Here is an 18,106-nt window from a genome sequence, read left to right on the forward strand (position 1 = left end):
TAAATCATGTTATATTTCTTATTACACACAACACACAAACACACACAATCATATTTTAATTATTGTATATTAAAAGACTGACTTTAAGCAGAATAAATGAAAGTGAAGAATAATAAAAAAAAGATTACGTTCGAAAAACAAAGCATCTTTCACTTCCTCAAACAAGGGGCAAATCACAAGGCGATTTTTGAGAAAACTTAATTAATTATTTGAGTAAAATAATCAAAAAAAGGATTATTTTCCCAAGTAAAATTGAAAAATAATCAAATTATGGTTTGAATAATTAAAAAAAAGATTATTTTCTCAACTAAAATTGAAAAAACATCTTATTTTGAATAAATAATTTAAAAAAAAATTATTATCCCGAGTAAAATAACAAAAAAAAACATCAAAATAAACAAATTCTGAATTGAGTGATAAAAAAATGAATATTTTCTCGAAATAAATTGAAACATAATCAAATTTAAAAAAAAATTATCCAAAAATTATTATTTTCCAAAGTAAAGTTGAAAAAAAAACAAATTTTGGATAGAATAATCAAAAAATGATTATTTTCCCAAGTAAAATTGAAAAATAATCAAATTTTGAATAAGATAATTTAAAAAATGATTATTTTTCCGAGTAAAATTGAAAAATAATAAAAATTATGATTTCAATAATAAAAAAAAGATTATTTTCTCAACTAAAATTGAAAAAAAATCTAATTTTGAATACATAATCAAAGAAAAGATTATTTTCCCGCAGTAAAATAACAAAAAAAAAAAACAAAATAACCAAATTCTGAATAAAATAATCAAAAAATGAATATTTTTTCAAACAAAAATTGAAAAATTTTTGGAAAAAAATTACAAAAAATCAAAATAACCAAATTCTGAATAAAATAATCAAAAAATGAATATTTTTTCAAACAAAAATTGAAAAATTTTTGGAAAAAATTTACAAAAAAATCAAAATAACCAAATTCTGAATTAAATAATCAGAAACAAATGAATATAATTCTCAAGTAGATTTTGAAAAATAATCATATTTTAAATAAAATATCAAAAAAAAAAACAAATCCCAAGTAAAATTACATAAAAATCTCAATAATGAAATTCTGAAATAAATTATGAATAAAAATAAATTATTTTCAATCAATTAATCAGAATATATTCAAAATTTGATTAAATATTTGCGGAAAATAATAAAAAATAATCAGAATTTGTATGAAATACAAGAATTTTTAATCAAAAATTGAGAAAATAATCAAAAAATATTCAAAAAATAATCAATTTTAAATCAAATATTTAGAAAATGATCAGAATTTTCTACGAAATAATCAAAAAAAAAAAAATTGAATAATCACAAAGTTAATGGTCTCAATTTGCGCTAGTGATTAGCCCCTTGTCCTCAAAGCTTGAAATCCCGCCAATTGTGCACGCTGACGAACTTCCTGAGGCGCCACGTGAAGAAGTAGAGGAACTCCGTGAAGCTGAGCAGACTACAGCCCAGGAATAGGCCGGCGGTGCCACCGATGTACACTGTGGGGTGGCGGAAGAGAGAGAGAGAGGGTGAGTTATTGCAATGTGCGGCAGGTAATTAATTAGCGTCGGTGCGTTTTACCCAGTAAATCCGTGAAGCGAAACAGGACGTCGCGGATGAGCTGCATTTTGGGATAATCACTGATGCCCCACTGGAGATTGGCACCCAAAAACCACACCCGGGATTTCTTTAATTACACAATCCCAGGCCAAGGGGGAGATATTCAAAGAAGAAATTGTTAAAACATTTGCATAATTGTGCATAAAACTTTTGCTTTTGAAAGCTTCTAAAATGAATTTAGATTGCATAAGCACAGATATTATTGGTGGAAAATGTATTTTTATCCATAATTTTTGATTGATAACCTGACAATTTAACGATTTTGAACAGGTTTTAGAATAATTTCAACATAGAACTATTTTCTAATTAAGGTTTTTTTTTCTTTTGAACCTCTGAAAAAGTCAAGTGGGAAGTCAGTCGCGCAAGTTGAGACCATTAACTTTATGATTATTTAATCATTTTTATGATTATTTGTGATTATTAATCAAATTTTGATTATTTCATACAAAATTTTGATATTTTTGATTCTTTTTTGAATATTAAATAAAAAATTGTTTATTTTATACAAATTCTGATTATTTCTAAATTATTTGATGAAAATTTGATGAAAATTTGATAATTTTTTGAATATTTTGATTATTTTCTGAATATTTTATTAAAAATCGATTATTTAATACAAAATTTTGATATTTTTAAATTATTTTATGAAAATTTGATGAAAATTTGATCATTTTTTGAATATTTTTGATTCTTTTTTAAATATTTTATTAAAAACCGATTATTTAATATAAAATTTTGATATTTTTAAATTATTTTCTGAATATTTGATTAAAATTTGATCATTTTTTGAATATTTTTGATTCTTTTTTAAATATTTTATTTAAAACCGATTATTTAATACAAAATTGTGATATTTTTAAATTACTTGATGAAAATTTGATAATTTTTTGAATATTTTGATTATTTTCTGAATATTTGATTAAAAACCGATTTTTTAATACAAAATTTTGATATTTTTAAATTATTTTATGAAAATTTGATGAAAATTTGATCATTTTTTGAATATTTTTGATTCTTTTTTAAATATTTTATTAAAAACCGATTATTTAATATAAAATTTTGATATTTTTAAATTATTTTCTGAATATTTGATTAAAATTTGATCATTTTTTGAATATTTTTGATTCTTTTTTAAATATTTTATTAAAACCGATTATTTAATACAAAATTTTGATATTTTTAAATTACTTGATGAAAATTTGATAATTTTTTGAATATTTTGATTATTTTCTGAATATTTGATTAAAAACCGATTTTTTAATACAAAATTTTGATATTTTTAAATTATTTTATGAAAATTTGATGAAAATTTGATCATTTTTTGAATATTTTTGATTCTTTTTTAAATATTTTATTAAAAACCGATTATTTAATACAAAATTTTGATATTTTTAAATTATTTTCTGAATATTTGATTAAAATTTGATCATTTTTTGAATATTTTTGATTCTTTTTTGAATATTTACTAAAAATTTGTTTATTTGATGCAAATTCTGATTATTTTTAAATTTTTTGTGATCTTAATTCAAATTTTGAATATTTTTCAATTTTACTTGAGAAAAATAATTTTTTTTTCAAATAATGTTGTTCAGAATTTGATTATTTTGATTTTTTTTCTTTGTTACTTTACTTTCGAAAATAATAATTTTACTTTAGGAAATATTTATTTTTTTTGGTTATTATTTTATTCAATATATTTGATTATTTTGCAATTTTATTTGAGAAAATATTCATTTTTTGATTATTTTAGTCAAAGAATCGATTTAGTTTCCTCTAAAATCACTCCTTGTGATTTGCCCATTGGAAAAAGTCAGTTAGGGGTAAGTGGGGCAGCTTCAGATTCAAAATGCTGTTCCAACTTTAGGATTTTTTCTTGAAAAATCGACTAAATATATTGAAATGATCACAACGCTCAAATAAACTCTCGTCTGTTGAGCTTCAGAAAATGCCTTTCATTGAGCATTAAAACTGATCCTTTTTCCTCTAAAGGAGAATCGAAATAATATTGTAATTAATCTGAAACTGCCCCGCACGGGGATGTTTCGGATTGCTCTGGGGCAGTTTCAGATTTTCACTGATATTTACCATAAATTCCATTGTGGAATTGTAGAATCGCGGGCAAATGATCACTTTGGTTCCTAATCTACGCACTAAAACTGTTTAATTCCCTAAAAATCGCCTTTAAATTACTATTTTCGCGACTTTTCTGGACCCTTGCACGGACTGTCAAAATGTCTGAGCGAAAAGCAAGTTGCCCGTCATTTTTCCTGTATCGCAACGCCACCATGCGTGAGTGGTGGCAACTTGACGCGCAGCGAAAGTTCCGCGCAAAATGTGCTTCTCGAAATTTCTGCTCTAATCAGTGATTTTCGCGTGTATTTTCTCACTTTTCCACTAAGAAGTCGTTTAACGTGATGAAGCAATGCAGCACAGAACGGCACTTTGTGAAAAATCTTCAATATTTGCCACAAGAAAATTTCGACCGTGATGTTGCGTCAGACTGTCAGAGCGCGCTGTTGTCAGTCCGTGGCGATCCGAAACTGCCCCGTGTGCAGTGTTTGTGCATTTTCCACCACCCACTGAAAAGGCCGTGCCAAGGAGGAAAAGTTCGGGCATATTTAGAATCTCTACTTAACTCTCAATATCCTGTAAAAGAGTTTCACGCGAATTGTGGCTTTTTTAATGGAGAAAACACGCAATCAATTCGGCAGCAAAATTCTAGTTTGTGAGTGATTTTCAATTTTCACTTATTTTATCTAAACAACAAAAGCTATCCTGTGCAAATTTTCGTCAATTGTAGTCCTTAAGGACTACAAACATTGTGTGAAGACCAGGAATTTATTCATGTAAAAATCTCTGAGAAAATTAAGAAATCTGAAGCTGCCCCAATCTGAAGCTGCCCCATTTACCCCTAATTCTTTACAGACCAAACTGAAGAAAATACAGACATTTAAACCTTATTATCTCCCCCTTGATTTTATCAGGCGAGCTGAGCTTATGCAATTTTTAATTAAAATTTATTACCACCAGTGCGAACACACAGAACACCCAGCTAAGCTGGGTGGATGAAAATAAGGGTGGGAAAGCGGAAAAATCATAATCACACTCTGTCGCGGAACTAACTGGAGGCCATTGTTGGCGTGTACTCACATAGGATTGCACGAAAAAATTGGAATTATCGCAATTCTCTTCGCATTTGCATTTGATTTTCATTGTGTTCGAGTGCAGCGAAATGATTTCATCTGGATGAAATGACAATCACTAATTAATTACTGTGCGTCATCAGGAATGCACGGCGTGTGTGTGTTACCCTTAATGGCCGCCAGGCACTTCATGCCCGCCAAGTCGCACACAGGATGTCGCTTGCCGCTCTTGCTGCGACTGGGATAGAAATGTGGCACGCATTGGCACACTTCCAGCGCCATCCGGATGCGACACTCCATCCGGCAGAGATTCAGGCTGTACACGGCGCTGAATTGCAGGCCGTCCGCCTCGTCCGGGAAGCGACAGCGACGCTGCGACACCGACAGATCCCTGGCATCCTGCGTGGTGCGGATCTCCAGGGCGGTCAGTTCCACTGTGGCGTAGCCGGAGTCGTCGAAGGAGTAGCGCCGCTTGGAAATGTCCGGAATGTCCACGGCGGCGTGAAAGTAAACCTGCGAAGCGCAATTTCTTAAATTTCAATGACCATAACCTCAAAATATCACCAAGAAGTCTCTTAAAGACTCATTTTGATTTGCCAATAAACTTAAAATTGTTGATTCAGGATCAACATGCTCCACAATAATCTTCCTTCTTGTTTACATTTCTATTTCCCGATAAGAAGATGTGGAGGGCCTCGAATGCTTTCAGCTTTTTGCTGTTGTGGAAGCTTTCTAGATCACAAAAGCGTCTCTTATGCTTTGCCAATGAACTTAAAATTGCTGATTCAGAGTCAAAATTGTCCAGAAAGTTGTTTAAATGAACATTTCCCAAGTAGAAATGACTATTTTTGAGGTTATGTTGGATTTTAGCACAATTTGCAGTGTTTCTTGGCATTAGAGTGGCAATTTCTTTGACTTAAACATAAGAATCGACTTAAAACCACTGTTTTTGGACATCTTTTCTGATCATAACCTCAAAATATTACTAAAAGCTCTTCAAAAACTCCACTCGAAAGCTTTCTAGATCACAAAAACGTCTCTTATGATGTTCCAACGAACTTAAAATTGCTGATCCAGAGTCAAAATGATCCAGAAAGCCTTAAACATAAACATTTTCCAATTCTAAATCAGTATTTTTGAGGTTATGTTCAATTTTTAGCCAATTTTTCTGTGTTTCTTGGCATCAAAGTGTCAGAAAAGTACTGCAAATGCATAATTCAGTTAATTCTTGTACTAGAATAGCTCCACAATAATCTTCCTTCTTGTTTACATTTCTATTTCACGATGAGAAGATATGCAGAGCCTCCAATGCTTTCAGCTTTTTGCTGTTGTGGAAGCTTTCTAGATCACAAAAGCGTCTCTTATGATGTGCCAACGAACTTAAAATTGCTGATTCAGAGTCAAAATGATCTAGAAAGCATTAAAAATAAACATTTTCCAATTCTAAATCAGTATTTTTGAGGTTATGTTCAATTTTTGACCAATTTTTCTGTGTTTCTTTACATCAAAGTGCCAGAAAAGTACTGCAAATGCATAATTCAGTTAATTCTTGTACTAGAAAAGGAATTACACACTAAATCTGTTCTTGATATCTTAAACATAACCTAAAAAAGTATTGTTTCTACGTCAAAATCAAAAGAAATCCGAAGAATTAGGATAATTTGATACTAAATGAAGCACTCGAAAAAGGAATATTGTAAGTTTTTGATCATTTCCATTTCTTAAGTACTTCCGCTGAACTGTACACCACTTCTGACTGTATTATCTCCCCCTTGGCTGTGACTCTTATTGGTTAAATGGCTAAAAGTGTCATAAAATGTACGCATTTTTGCTAAAAACTCATCGAAAATAAGGGAAGACCTTATCTGACAGAAAAACTGTGTTCTAGAGATTTGTAGAATATCTTTTGACCTTTCCTAAATGGTATTATTTTTCAAAATCTATCAAAAAATGACGCTTCTATGAGTATTTTTACATTGCAAAATGCATTTGATGAGCGTTTATCCAATAGATTTCAGTCTGAATATATTTTTAAAATCGATAAAAACAATCTCTAACTCAATTTATTGTTCTTATGATTTGTAAGCTGTGAAATTTCCTTTCAAAAACGTGATTACCCATGAAAATCTACTAAGAATTAGTGTTTTTTCTGAGTGTTTTTAGTCAAAATGCATTAAAAAAAATCAATTACTGACAAAAAATAGCCATTAACACTATCTTGTGATCATTTGGTGACTTTAGTATGTTCTAGACATTTGTAGGCTGTGAAGTCACCTTTCCAAATCTGTGTCACTTTTGCAAATCAAGCAAGAACTTTGGAAGATATGGTGTGATAAGTAGTGAAGAACAAGAACAGAATGTTCCAAATTTACATTTTTCCAGCACAGAATCTTTCTCATCACGCCAAGAGTGATTAAATGAGCTAAAGAAATAATAAAATTATCAATTTAGATTTCTCAAATCTTGAAGTGCAAATTAAATTACTCCAACTTCACGGAAAAGTGTCGTAAAGTGAACAAATTCTTAAGTTAATTATCAATAATTCGAAGAAGAGTATTTCGTTAAAATGTGACCTTATTTGCTCGTGAGAAAGCTGAAAACTATAGATTAAACCCAAGGGGGAGATAATATGGTTGAACAGTGTACATCACATCCAAACACTTCCACAATTCCTCTGCAGAATCTTCAACACTTCCAGACACTTCTTAATGCCTTTAAAAATGCATAATTGTCTTGATTTTCTAGTTTAATCTTCGGAAAATGCTTGAAAAGAAACTCTGAATAAATTGTGAGGTTATGAATTTTTGCTTAAAAAATACTTCAAGTCTGAAAACGACTAAAAATGGCGAAAAGCACCATTTTTTCATTAAATAATGAGGTTAAATTTGCCATTTTAAAGCACAAATCGTGAAAATAACCAATCAAAGGGGATTCTCTGAGACATTTTTGAGGTTATGTTTGACATTTAACCTGTTTTCCAACCTAATCTTAAGTTTTTTCAAACGCTAATGCTGAATTTTGACAAGAAAAGAGAAAAATTCTCAGTTTAAACACAAATTAAATGATTTTGAGGGTTGTTTTATCACATAACCTCAAAACAAAGCGATCAAATTGATTTTTCTAGTCAAAGTAATTGAAAAAAAATGCTTCAATTTGATGAAATTGAAGCTTTTGCAGTGCAAATATTTATGTAAATGTAAAAACCGCGAAAATAACCAAAGCAAAGAGACATTTTTCTGCAATTAAGTGATATTTTTGAGGTTATGTTTGACTTTTAAGCTGTTTTCTAACCTAATCTTAAGTTTTTTCAAACGCTAATGCTTAATTTTGCCTAGAAAAGATGAAAATTCTAAGTTTAAACACAAATTAAATGATTTTCAGGGTAATTTTATAACATAACCTCAAAAATAAAGCGATCAAATTGATTTTTCTACGCAAAATAATTTTTTAAAATGCCTCAATTTGATGAAATGAAAGTTTTTGCAGTGAAAATATTTTTGTAAAGTGAAAACCATGAGAATAATCAAGACAAAGAGACATTTTTCTTCAATTTAAGTGATATTTTTGAGGTTATGTTTGACTTTTAGGCTTTTTCTCCATCAATATGAACTTTTTTCGCACAAAAATGCTCAAATCTGCCAAGAAACAGAGAAAGTTGATAATTTAATCTGTTTTTACATTAAATATAACCTCAAAAAGGGCGATAAAATTGATTTTAGAGCAAAATTAATTAGGAAAATGCCTCAATTTGATAAAACGGAAGTTTTTACTGTGAAAATATTCTTGTACAGATATTTTTCTGCATTAAAGTGACATTTTTGAGGTTATGTTTGACTTTTAGGCTTTTTCTCAATCAAAATGAAGTTTTTTCGCACGAAAATGCTCAAATCTGTTAAGAAACAGAGAAATTTGATAATTTTATCATGTTTTAAATTAAACATAACCTCAAAAAAGGCGATAAAATTGATTTTAGAGCAAAATTAATTAGGAAAATGCCTCAATTTGGTTGAAATTGAAGCTTTTTCAGGGCAAATATCTGCCCCTTGGATTATGCAATGTGCAGCCTTTCCCCGCGATTCACCCCGCGATTTGTCCTGTGTGTGAGGGTGAAATTAAATTGCAAAATGGACAGCGCGAGAGTTCACAATTGAATTTAATGTCGCTGCAGTGAAAAGCAATTCATTAACTAATTCAGCTGTAATGCGCGGAAATTTCAGCAACACTGACCTCGTATGCCGTTGACAAGTTGATTATTTGTGCATAAATTTCACCATCAAGCGGATGAACCGTGACTGTAGCGCCGGACGCGATGAGATGCCAACCATTTGCCTTCCGGTACCTTTTTTGGCGCGCAACAGCGCGGCGGCGAAAGAGGAAAGAATTTAATGGAATTCCGTCGATTCGAACTCAAAAGGAGAGTGCGACCAGTAATTTGTGTGTTGCGGGCCTTTGACCACAAATTCGAATTATATATCACTCTCCAAACATCCACCTTTACCGACTGTGCTTTAGTGTGGAAAATGCACAACTCGCCAAGGGGGAAATATGGCCCAAATTTCTACACAACTTAACTAAAATCCTTCAAATTGGCAAAAATTAAATGTTTTAAGGCTTTTTAACAGAATCTTAGAAGAATTTTCAAAGAATTTGTGAGATTATCAGCCTAAAAGTAAGGTTAATAAATTATTTTGACAGCTTTTGACAGTTTTTGACAATTACAAAATTTTTCATATCTTTATAATATAATTTGTCAATTTTTTCATTGAAAATTTTTATCAAAAACTAAGCGAAAACTTTAATTAGACTATTTTAAAAGTGTTAAGTTGATAATTTTGTGGAAAATACCATTGAAAATTGTTTTTCTACATCATAACCTCAAAAAAAACCATTGAGATTTAAAGAAAACTGTTCAAAATTATATAGCAATTCTCTTATAAACCCAAAAAATTAAGATTTGACTTCAAAACTTGATAAGAAACCTCATGAAATAACCTTTTTTCCACAATCAGACGCAAATTTGAGGTTATGTTAGACTTTTACACAATTTTCAGCGTTGTTTAGTATCTTAAAATTCAGTATTCTGATAATTATTGGTTAAAAACTTTGAAGTCTTCTTATAAATAAGGATATTTTCCCTTGTGAGCTTGAGAATTGTTGATTTTCGAGGCTATTTGCTTGCTGAAATTAGTAACATAACCTATAAAATCACTATTTTCTAACATTTTAAAGCTTTGTCCAAAGAAATGTATGAAATTGATTTGGTCAAGGGGAAAGTCAGTCGCAAGTTGAGATCATTAACTTTGTGATTATTCAATCTTTTTATCGATTATTTCGTGATTTTAAGTCAAATTCTGATTATTTTTTGATTTTTTTTCTTAATATTTAATCAAAATATGATTATTTTTTGAATATTTAATGAAAAATTGTTTATTTTATAGAAATTCGGATTATTTTTTGATTATTTCTGAATTTTTTTTTCAAAACTTGATTATTTCACACAAATTCGGATTATTTTTTAATTATTTGTGGTTTTAATTCAAAATTTGATTTTTTTTTTCAATTTTACTTGAGAAAAAAATTCTTTTTTTTAAATTATTTAATTCGGAATTTGATTCTCTTGATTTTTTTTTGTAATTTTACTTTGGAAAAAAATATTTTTTTTGATATTTTATTTAGAATTTGAATATTTTTAAATTCTACTTTGGGAAATAAATATTTTTTTTATTATTATTTGATTCAAAATTTGATTATTTTACAATTTTAATTTGGAACACAATAATTTTTTGATTATTTTATTCAGAATTTGTTTTTTTTTTTCAACTTTACTTTGGAAAATAATAATTTTTGGATAATTTTTTTTTAATTTGATTATTTTTCAATTTATTTCGAGAAAATATTCCTTTTTTTAATGACTCAATTCAGAATTTGGTTATTTTAAATTTTTTGTAATTTTTTTTGGGAAATAAAATTTTTTTCCGATTATTTTTCAATTTTATTTGAGAAAATATAATTTTTTTTGACTATTTTATTCAGAATTTGTTTATTTTGATTTTTTTTTGTTATTTTACTCGGGATAATAATTTTTTTTTTAAATTATTTATTCAAAATAAGATTTTTTTTTCAATGTTAGTTGAGAAAATAATCTTTTTTTTTTTTTTAATTATTCAAACCATAATTTGATTATTTTTCAATTTTACTTGGGAAAATAATCATTTTTTGATTATTTAACTCAAATAATTGGATTATTGCATTAGAGAACATTAAGTTTCCTCAAAAATCGCCTTGTGATTTGCCCCTTGGATTTGGTAAACCACTTCTTTAAGCACTTCTATTTCTTTTGCACTTTTCCGCTAAACTTCTGATCGCAATATATCTCCCCCCTTGAGGTGCATCATATCTGGTGCAGAATTAATGAAATTGCCACAATTTCGAATACTCAACTGAAAGGAATTGTAGGCCGCGACGCGCGAATTGATTGAGTAGCAAATGCCGAGTTCGGTGATTGTTTCCACGAGTGTCAATTTGCCCACCAAACCGCTGTTGATGTCAGGATTGAAGGGCCAACTGAGGTTCCAGATCAGCTCCATGAAGTCACTGCTGGCAATGCCAAATGTCCTGTTCACCGACAATTCGTCAAAATTCTCAAATGTCGCCCTGGAGAGCTTCTGCACGAAGTCCCTGAACTCCTCCTTGGCCTCATCATCGGGATACTTGTCCTCGTTCTCCTGCAGATAATGCGCAATTTTGCTGTCGTCCAATTGTCGATGCGGACAAACGGTGACGGCCGGAAATGTGGTGTTCCAGAAGAACATATTCCTGTCCATCGAAATGACCGTGGGTGATTCCTGGTAGCGCTTCCAAATCCTCTGACTCAGCGATGCTGTACCATAAAAGGCCACAGCGACAAAGGACATCCACAATATTCTGGAAAAATTTTATGACAAACTTAACCCATGAAATACCTTTACATTTTGTTTTTATCATAAAGAGACAATAAATACACGCGGTCGGTGCATAAGTTCCCGGGGGAATTTTCAACACAGTAAAAGATCGGCACAGCGCATTGGATTTTTATTAAACGAGTGCAAAGACAATTTATCTACACAGAAAGAAAAAAAATAGTTGAAATAGTGACAAAGCTTGTTAAACACGATAGTAATTGGCTTTTTCACGAAAAGTTACCAAAAAATATGTAAAAATAGGTAATTTTTCGTAAAAATCTTAACATTTTTACGAAATATAACAACTGTTTACAAACTTTTACGAACTTTTACCACCCATCATTTGACCACAGCTGCAAGTGCGAAAGAGACAAATATATTTTCAGCATTTTTAGTATATTTGTCTCATTTGCTTTGTAATGAGGTACTAATGGGTTAACCATAAGAATCCCATTCAGCAAAGTATTGACGCAAGTAGACTGAGCAAGGTTCACCATGAGGGTGTCCACCTCAGAGACAGCTAACGCTGGCAATACTTTGGTTGCCCATAGAGTTTAGGTCAATAAGAAATAATGTGATTCTCTTACGGACTGTACTCGACCACGAACGTAAAATAAACGCGGACTAAAAGAGAGCTCGTTGTTTTTACTTCCTAAGTATCCGAAGATACTTATTACATGGCGATCTTGCCAGTTTGTACAGTGAAAAAGTGAATCAAATGGTGAAGAGAGTGATAAAAGCCGAGATGCTGAAATAGTCTAGAAAACCCCATTTAATAATACAACGCAGCAAGTGAAACTAAAAATAATAAGTCCAAACATCTAATAAAAGTGACAATGGGCAGCACTTGTACGTGTCCTGAGGACAAGAGGGAAACATTGGTCCAGAATGGCGCTCAGAACGCATGTCAGTGCTTCATCATCACCAGACATCAAGGGATACAGCGACAAGGAGTTGATAATGGCCATCGGCGTTACCCTACTCGTCAACTTCATGCTTCAAATTGTGTGGCGTAAATTCTGGAAGCGAGTGGAAAATCATAAGACTCGTCCAAGGCAGCAGACCCAGCAAACCATCTAAGATCAACCCTGCTACGTGTGATTCGGACAGACAAGCCTTTACAGCTTTGGTGTTAAGTCAGTTTTTGTCAAATAATGGTGGAAAAGAATGCATTCGTTTCGTGAAAAGTGCCGTAATTCATCAAAAAATGCAGTTTTCACCGCGGAAAATAAATGAAAATGTACTTCATGTACATCAGCAAGTGTGGAATTATGTATCTCTGCCCCAGACACTCTTTGGTAAGTGTTTTCTTCCCTTGAATTCGTGAATTTCATCGCCTCATAATTGACTTATTTTCTTTCTTCAGGATAAAACGTTTTCCACACTTCATCGTCAGTAAATGACAAGGATTGGATCTGCGCGAAACGAACACGCAGATGGATTTCCGCGAGAGCGCGCCACTTGCCGCGAAGAGGAGAAGTGATCGCGAACGGGAGGAGGCAACAAGAGAGAAAAGAAGGAGATTCAAACCAAAAAGCGTCAGCCATTGAAGGCATTTTCTTAAATCTAAGTTTTCGTCGTTATTAAAGTGAATTATTACAAGTTTTGTGTATCAATCGAAGCAGCAAGGAGACGTCCGCAGAATTCGTCATTCGGATCCGGATTGGAGTTAACATTATTCTAATTATCCTCATTATATCATACAGGTAGCGAACCAACCATTCATACCCATTCACGCACGAGACATTCATAGCATTTGGGTTTCATTCTCAGGTCAGTCATACAGGCAGACATTCACGCATTCACACCAGGATTTACTCACGTAAACATTCATACATTCTCAGGTAATTCGCGTTACCAAGGATGTTGATGGGATTCAACCAGCCAATGCAGGACACGTATTGTCCAGGACAGAAGTGCGTCAAAAGTTGCCGAGGACGCAAAGATGACAACATAACCTCACAACTTTACTCCATGGCAACACGACTGGAATCGGACCGCGAGCATCAGAGAACATCGTCCGGACTTGCCTCCAAATGGAATTGATTCCGGACAACGTTGGAAGAACGCTGTCTTAGAGAGCATTTCAACGAGCAAAGTCACCAACACTCCAGTGTGTTCATATTCAAAAATGTGAGTTTATTAATGATTTTAGAGGTTGTTTTCGAAAATCGCAAGAACAGAAGATTCAGAATACTATTTTCATTAACTCAAAAAATGCTTAAGTATGTAAAATTTCGAAAGTATTTTGTTATAATTAAAAAAGGTTGTGATCCATAATTCACAGATTTAATTCATATTAATCATTCATTTTACAAGTAATTTTATGTCAATTTAAAATAAATCAAGTTCATTTTCTAAGTTTTTTAACCTCTGATAACATTTTGTGTTTATAGATAGAAAAGAAAGAAAAAAAAATGTTAGAATTTAATGAAAATTTGTTCATATATATATGTATATGTATTTCTTACAGCAATAAAATTATGAAAGAAAAGCAAAATATAATCTTTTACATCCCAAAAAATTACAAACTCCAGAAAATTTTGCGAGAAATTACAAGCATTTGTAATCCCATTAGAAGGATTACATAGAATTACAAACGGCAGGTAAGAATTACGAGCACAAATTTTGACGAATAATTACAAACTATTACGAGCAGATTTTGTAAAAAAAATTACAAAATCTAACAAATGTTTACCCGGAAGACATTTTCACTAGCCTGTTCGTAATTTTCCCATACGATTTCAGAATTTTTTAGAAAAATTTAACAAAATCCTACTAATTTTTTCTTTCTGTGTAGATAACATCAAGAACAGAGACTGAAGGACAGAGTGACACAACATGAGAGAATGGTGAAAAATATCAAGAAACAAGCAGGACAGACAAGGCCAGAGAACGACATGAGCGCGCTCGGAACACACTCAAATCACCGCCCTAAATCGGTGTATCGACAACAACAAACTCAAAGCATTGGAGGCCCTACACATCTTCTTATCACGACATAGAAATGTCAATAAGAAGCAGGATTGTTCATGCAGACAGTTCAAACAACACACAAGCACACAAGCAGAGTGTATGATCACTCGTAGTGGTTCAGTTAATGAAGCTGAATCCCATCTTCAATCTAGGGATCTAGGTATGCCTGAGGAAGGGGTTAAAAAAAACCCTAAACGTTGTACGGAGAAGAAAAGGAGTTTTAGCTAAATGTTTGGCAGATTGTTGTTCCGCGTTCTTGCTTTTAGTCCAAACTCATGAAATCTGTTTCTCGCGGTATTAAAAAGGATCATAGGGACCTGAGGGAACAATTCTTAATGGATCTTAGAAGCAGACATGATGAATTTCGGCTGATCAAAAGTTTTTCGCGATGTTATCCGCGAAATCAACCCTTTTTACGCGATCAATTGCACTCAAAACTCTCTTGTTGGGATAAGAGGGTCCTTCTGGTTATTGACCCTGATAAAATGTCCTTTCTTGCGCAGTCAAAAAATCTCTGAACTCATATGTGACATTAACGCCTCGTAACTTTATATGCATTTAATCAAATTTTGATATCGAACACTTATAAAGTCCAGATAAAAAAAATGATAATCCACAGGACAATTATCCTGAAGACACCTCGGTTTACTTTAAACCACTTGAAGAACCCAAAACAAATGTACTGGATAAAAAATCAAAAATTACGGTGAGTATTGAAAATCTCGACTTGGTTTTCTGCTTTGGCTCGGTTTTGGTATCATAAAAGGATGAAGGATTAGATCGAATGTCATCAAACTTGGCATGGTCATTACTTATTAATGAAGGAAGAATTGTGGAAAATTTCAAATGTCTAGCTTAACGTGAACATTCACGACACACCTTCAATGGGAGAGTATTAGAAGAGGCGGAGCATCCAAAGGGGCGGAGCCTAATTGCATTTTCCATCTTTTATAACATTTAAATATAGGAAAACTCCTGTGAGGACACATTTTTACACAATAGAGAAGAATCATATTGAGTGACTCTCGACATGTGAATTTCACTTTGGAATATTTCCACTGAAAGCATGCACACGGAATTGCATCTAATTCAAATATTTCTCATATTCCTTTTTCTCATATAATAAATTGCTGCATAGCGAAATTAAATTTTTTTTATTATTATTCTACTATTCCACCATGAATGGCGTATATGTAGAAATGATTATTTGAAATAGAGAACATTGCGAATTTAGTGCACTTCCGGAGGTTAAGAGATTCCGTTTTATGAACACATGCCAGCGCTTCATCAAAATTCAATGGATAATGAACAAATACAGCGAGAGATGAATGGAATTTTCCATCCCCCACCCTCCCAAAATACCAACCCACTTTGGGCATTCTCTCAAGGGGGAGATAATATGCCTTAAATCTGTACACAACTTCCAAATCACTTCCAAATCACTTCCAAATTTAACTGACACTTCTAGAGAAGATGAAATTTGTAGTGTGTTTCCACACAATCGACTTTGAATAACTTTTTTGGGTATTTTTCCAACTATAACCTCAAAAATATCACCAAAAGATCTTCAAAAAGTCCATTTGGAAGCTTTAAAGATAACAAAATCATCTGTTATAATCTGCAAATGAACTAAGAATTGCTGATTCACACTCAAAATTGTCCAAAATGTTTTTTAAATGACAATTTTTGAGGTTATGTACGATCTTAGCACAATTTGAGACATTTATTGGCAACAAAATAGTCCAATTCAAGGCAAAAATTACTTTTATATCAAGTTTCCATTCCATATTTGTGTAAGAATTCACTTAAAATCAATTTTTTGGGTGTTTTTTTCGATCATAACCTCAAAATGTCACCAAAAGATCTTCAAAACCTTCATTCGAAAGCTTTCTGGACCATAAAAACATCTCTTATGATTTGCCAATGATCCTGAAATTGCTGATTTACAGTCAAAAATGTCTAGAAAGTCGTCAAAAATTGACATTTTCCAAGTGAAAATGACTATTTTTGAGGTTATGTTTGATCTGAGCACAATTTTCTGTGTTTCTTGACATCAAAAGATCAAAAAATCACTGTTAAATGCTTGTAACTGCTTAATTCTGCTAAAAACTGGCAGAATTTATGCGAATTTATGTCAAATTTGTCCAAAACGATCATAATTTTTGAGGTTATGTACAATCTTAGTACAATTTGAGGCATTTCTCGGCATGAAATGAGCCAAATTGAAGAGAAAGATTATGTTATATTGAGTTTCCATTCCATATTTGTGTAAGAATTCACTTAAAATCACTTTTTCGAGTGTTTTTTCAATCATAACCTCAAAATGTCACAAAGAATCTTCAAAATTTGCCAATAATTTTGTCAAAACATGCCAAAATTGCTGATTCAGTGTCAAAATTGTCCAGAAAGTTGTTTAAATGAACATTTCCCAAGTAGAAATGACTATTTTTGAGGTTATGTTGAATCTTAGCACAATTTTCTGTGTTTCTTGACATCAAAAGATCAAGAAAACACTGTTAATTGCTCGCAAATGCTTAATTCTGCCAAGAAATAGCAGAATTTATGCAAATTTATGTCAAAATTGTCCAAAACGATGATAATTTTTGAGGTTATGTTTGATAAAACACAATTTGAGGCTTTTCTCGGCATGAAATGAGTTCAATTCAAGAGGAAGATTCATTTAAAACCACTTTTTCAGCGTCTTTTCCGACCATAACCTCTAAAATATCACTAAGAGATCTTCAAAATTTGAGGTTATGATATTAAAAATCACTGATTCTCAGTCAAAATTGCCCAAAATGTTCTCTTATCCGACTAGAGCATAAGAATTAATGTGCTAGAATGCTAATTAGGCACTAAATTTGTTCTTAATTCGTTACATAACCTAGAAAAAAGATTATTACGTTTATTTCTGCGTGAAAATCGAAGGAAATTCAAAGAATCTGGATGATTTGTCAGTAAAAGAAGCGCACAGGAAAGGAATTTTGTAGGTTTTTCAAGCACTTCTGGACTGTATTATCTCCCCCTTGGCATGTTCTCTATCACAACTGGATAATCCTCAGACTGTGGCGCTTGAAGCCAGATTCTCGCAAGCTCAAAAACAGCTCATGTGTGTGTGGATGTGTACAAGTTGTAATGTAATTGGCAATAAATTCTGATTTCACGTGAATGGGAAAGTTTCTTGCACGCAGAAGAGAAGCTCAAAATTCTCTCACTGGATATAAATTTTCATCGGACGATGGTAAATAATTCCCAGCTTTTCTCTCAGACACTTTCAGCACCACTTCTGAAGCTTGAAAGACTTGCTGGAAGAGAAATTAATGTGATTGAGACGAATGACGGCAATGTGGATTTTTTTTTGCCATCATCGCAGTTGGAAATTGTGGCAATAATAACTTGACTTTG

The 18,106-nt window shown here is 31.9% G+C and overlaps 1 protein-coding gene across 1 annotated transcript; it reads right to left on the reverse strand.

Moving 5' to 3' along the window:
- Window positions 1-1,389: 1,389 nt before the first annotated feature.
- On the reverse strand, window positions 1,390-12,604 carry LOC132257301 (pickpocket protein 11). Its single transcript, XM_059754156.1, has 7 exons — window positions 12,579-12,604; window positions 11,226-11,708; window positions 9,012-9,123; window positions 4,952-5,297; window positions 4,792-4,883; window positions 1,603-1,708; window positions 1,390-1,520 (listed from the first exon to the last, which is right to left on the reverse strand). The coding sequence occupies exons 1-7, from the start codon at window positions 12,602-12,604 to the stop codon at window positions 1,390-1,392; spliced, it is 1,296 nt and encodes a 431-aa protein (XP_059610139.1).
- Window positions 12,605-18,106: the final 5,502 nt, after the last annotated feature.

This window comes from Phlebotomus argentipes, unplaced genomic scaffold, assembly GCF_947086385.1.
Source record: "Phlebotomus argentipes unplaced genomic scaffold, Phlebotomus argentipes genome assembly contig_28, whole genome shotgun sequence".
Lineage (NCBI taxonomy): Eukaryota > Metazoa > Arthropoda > Insecta > Diptera > Psychodidae > Phlebotomus > Phlebotomus argentipes.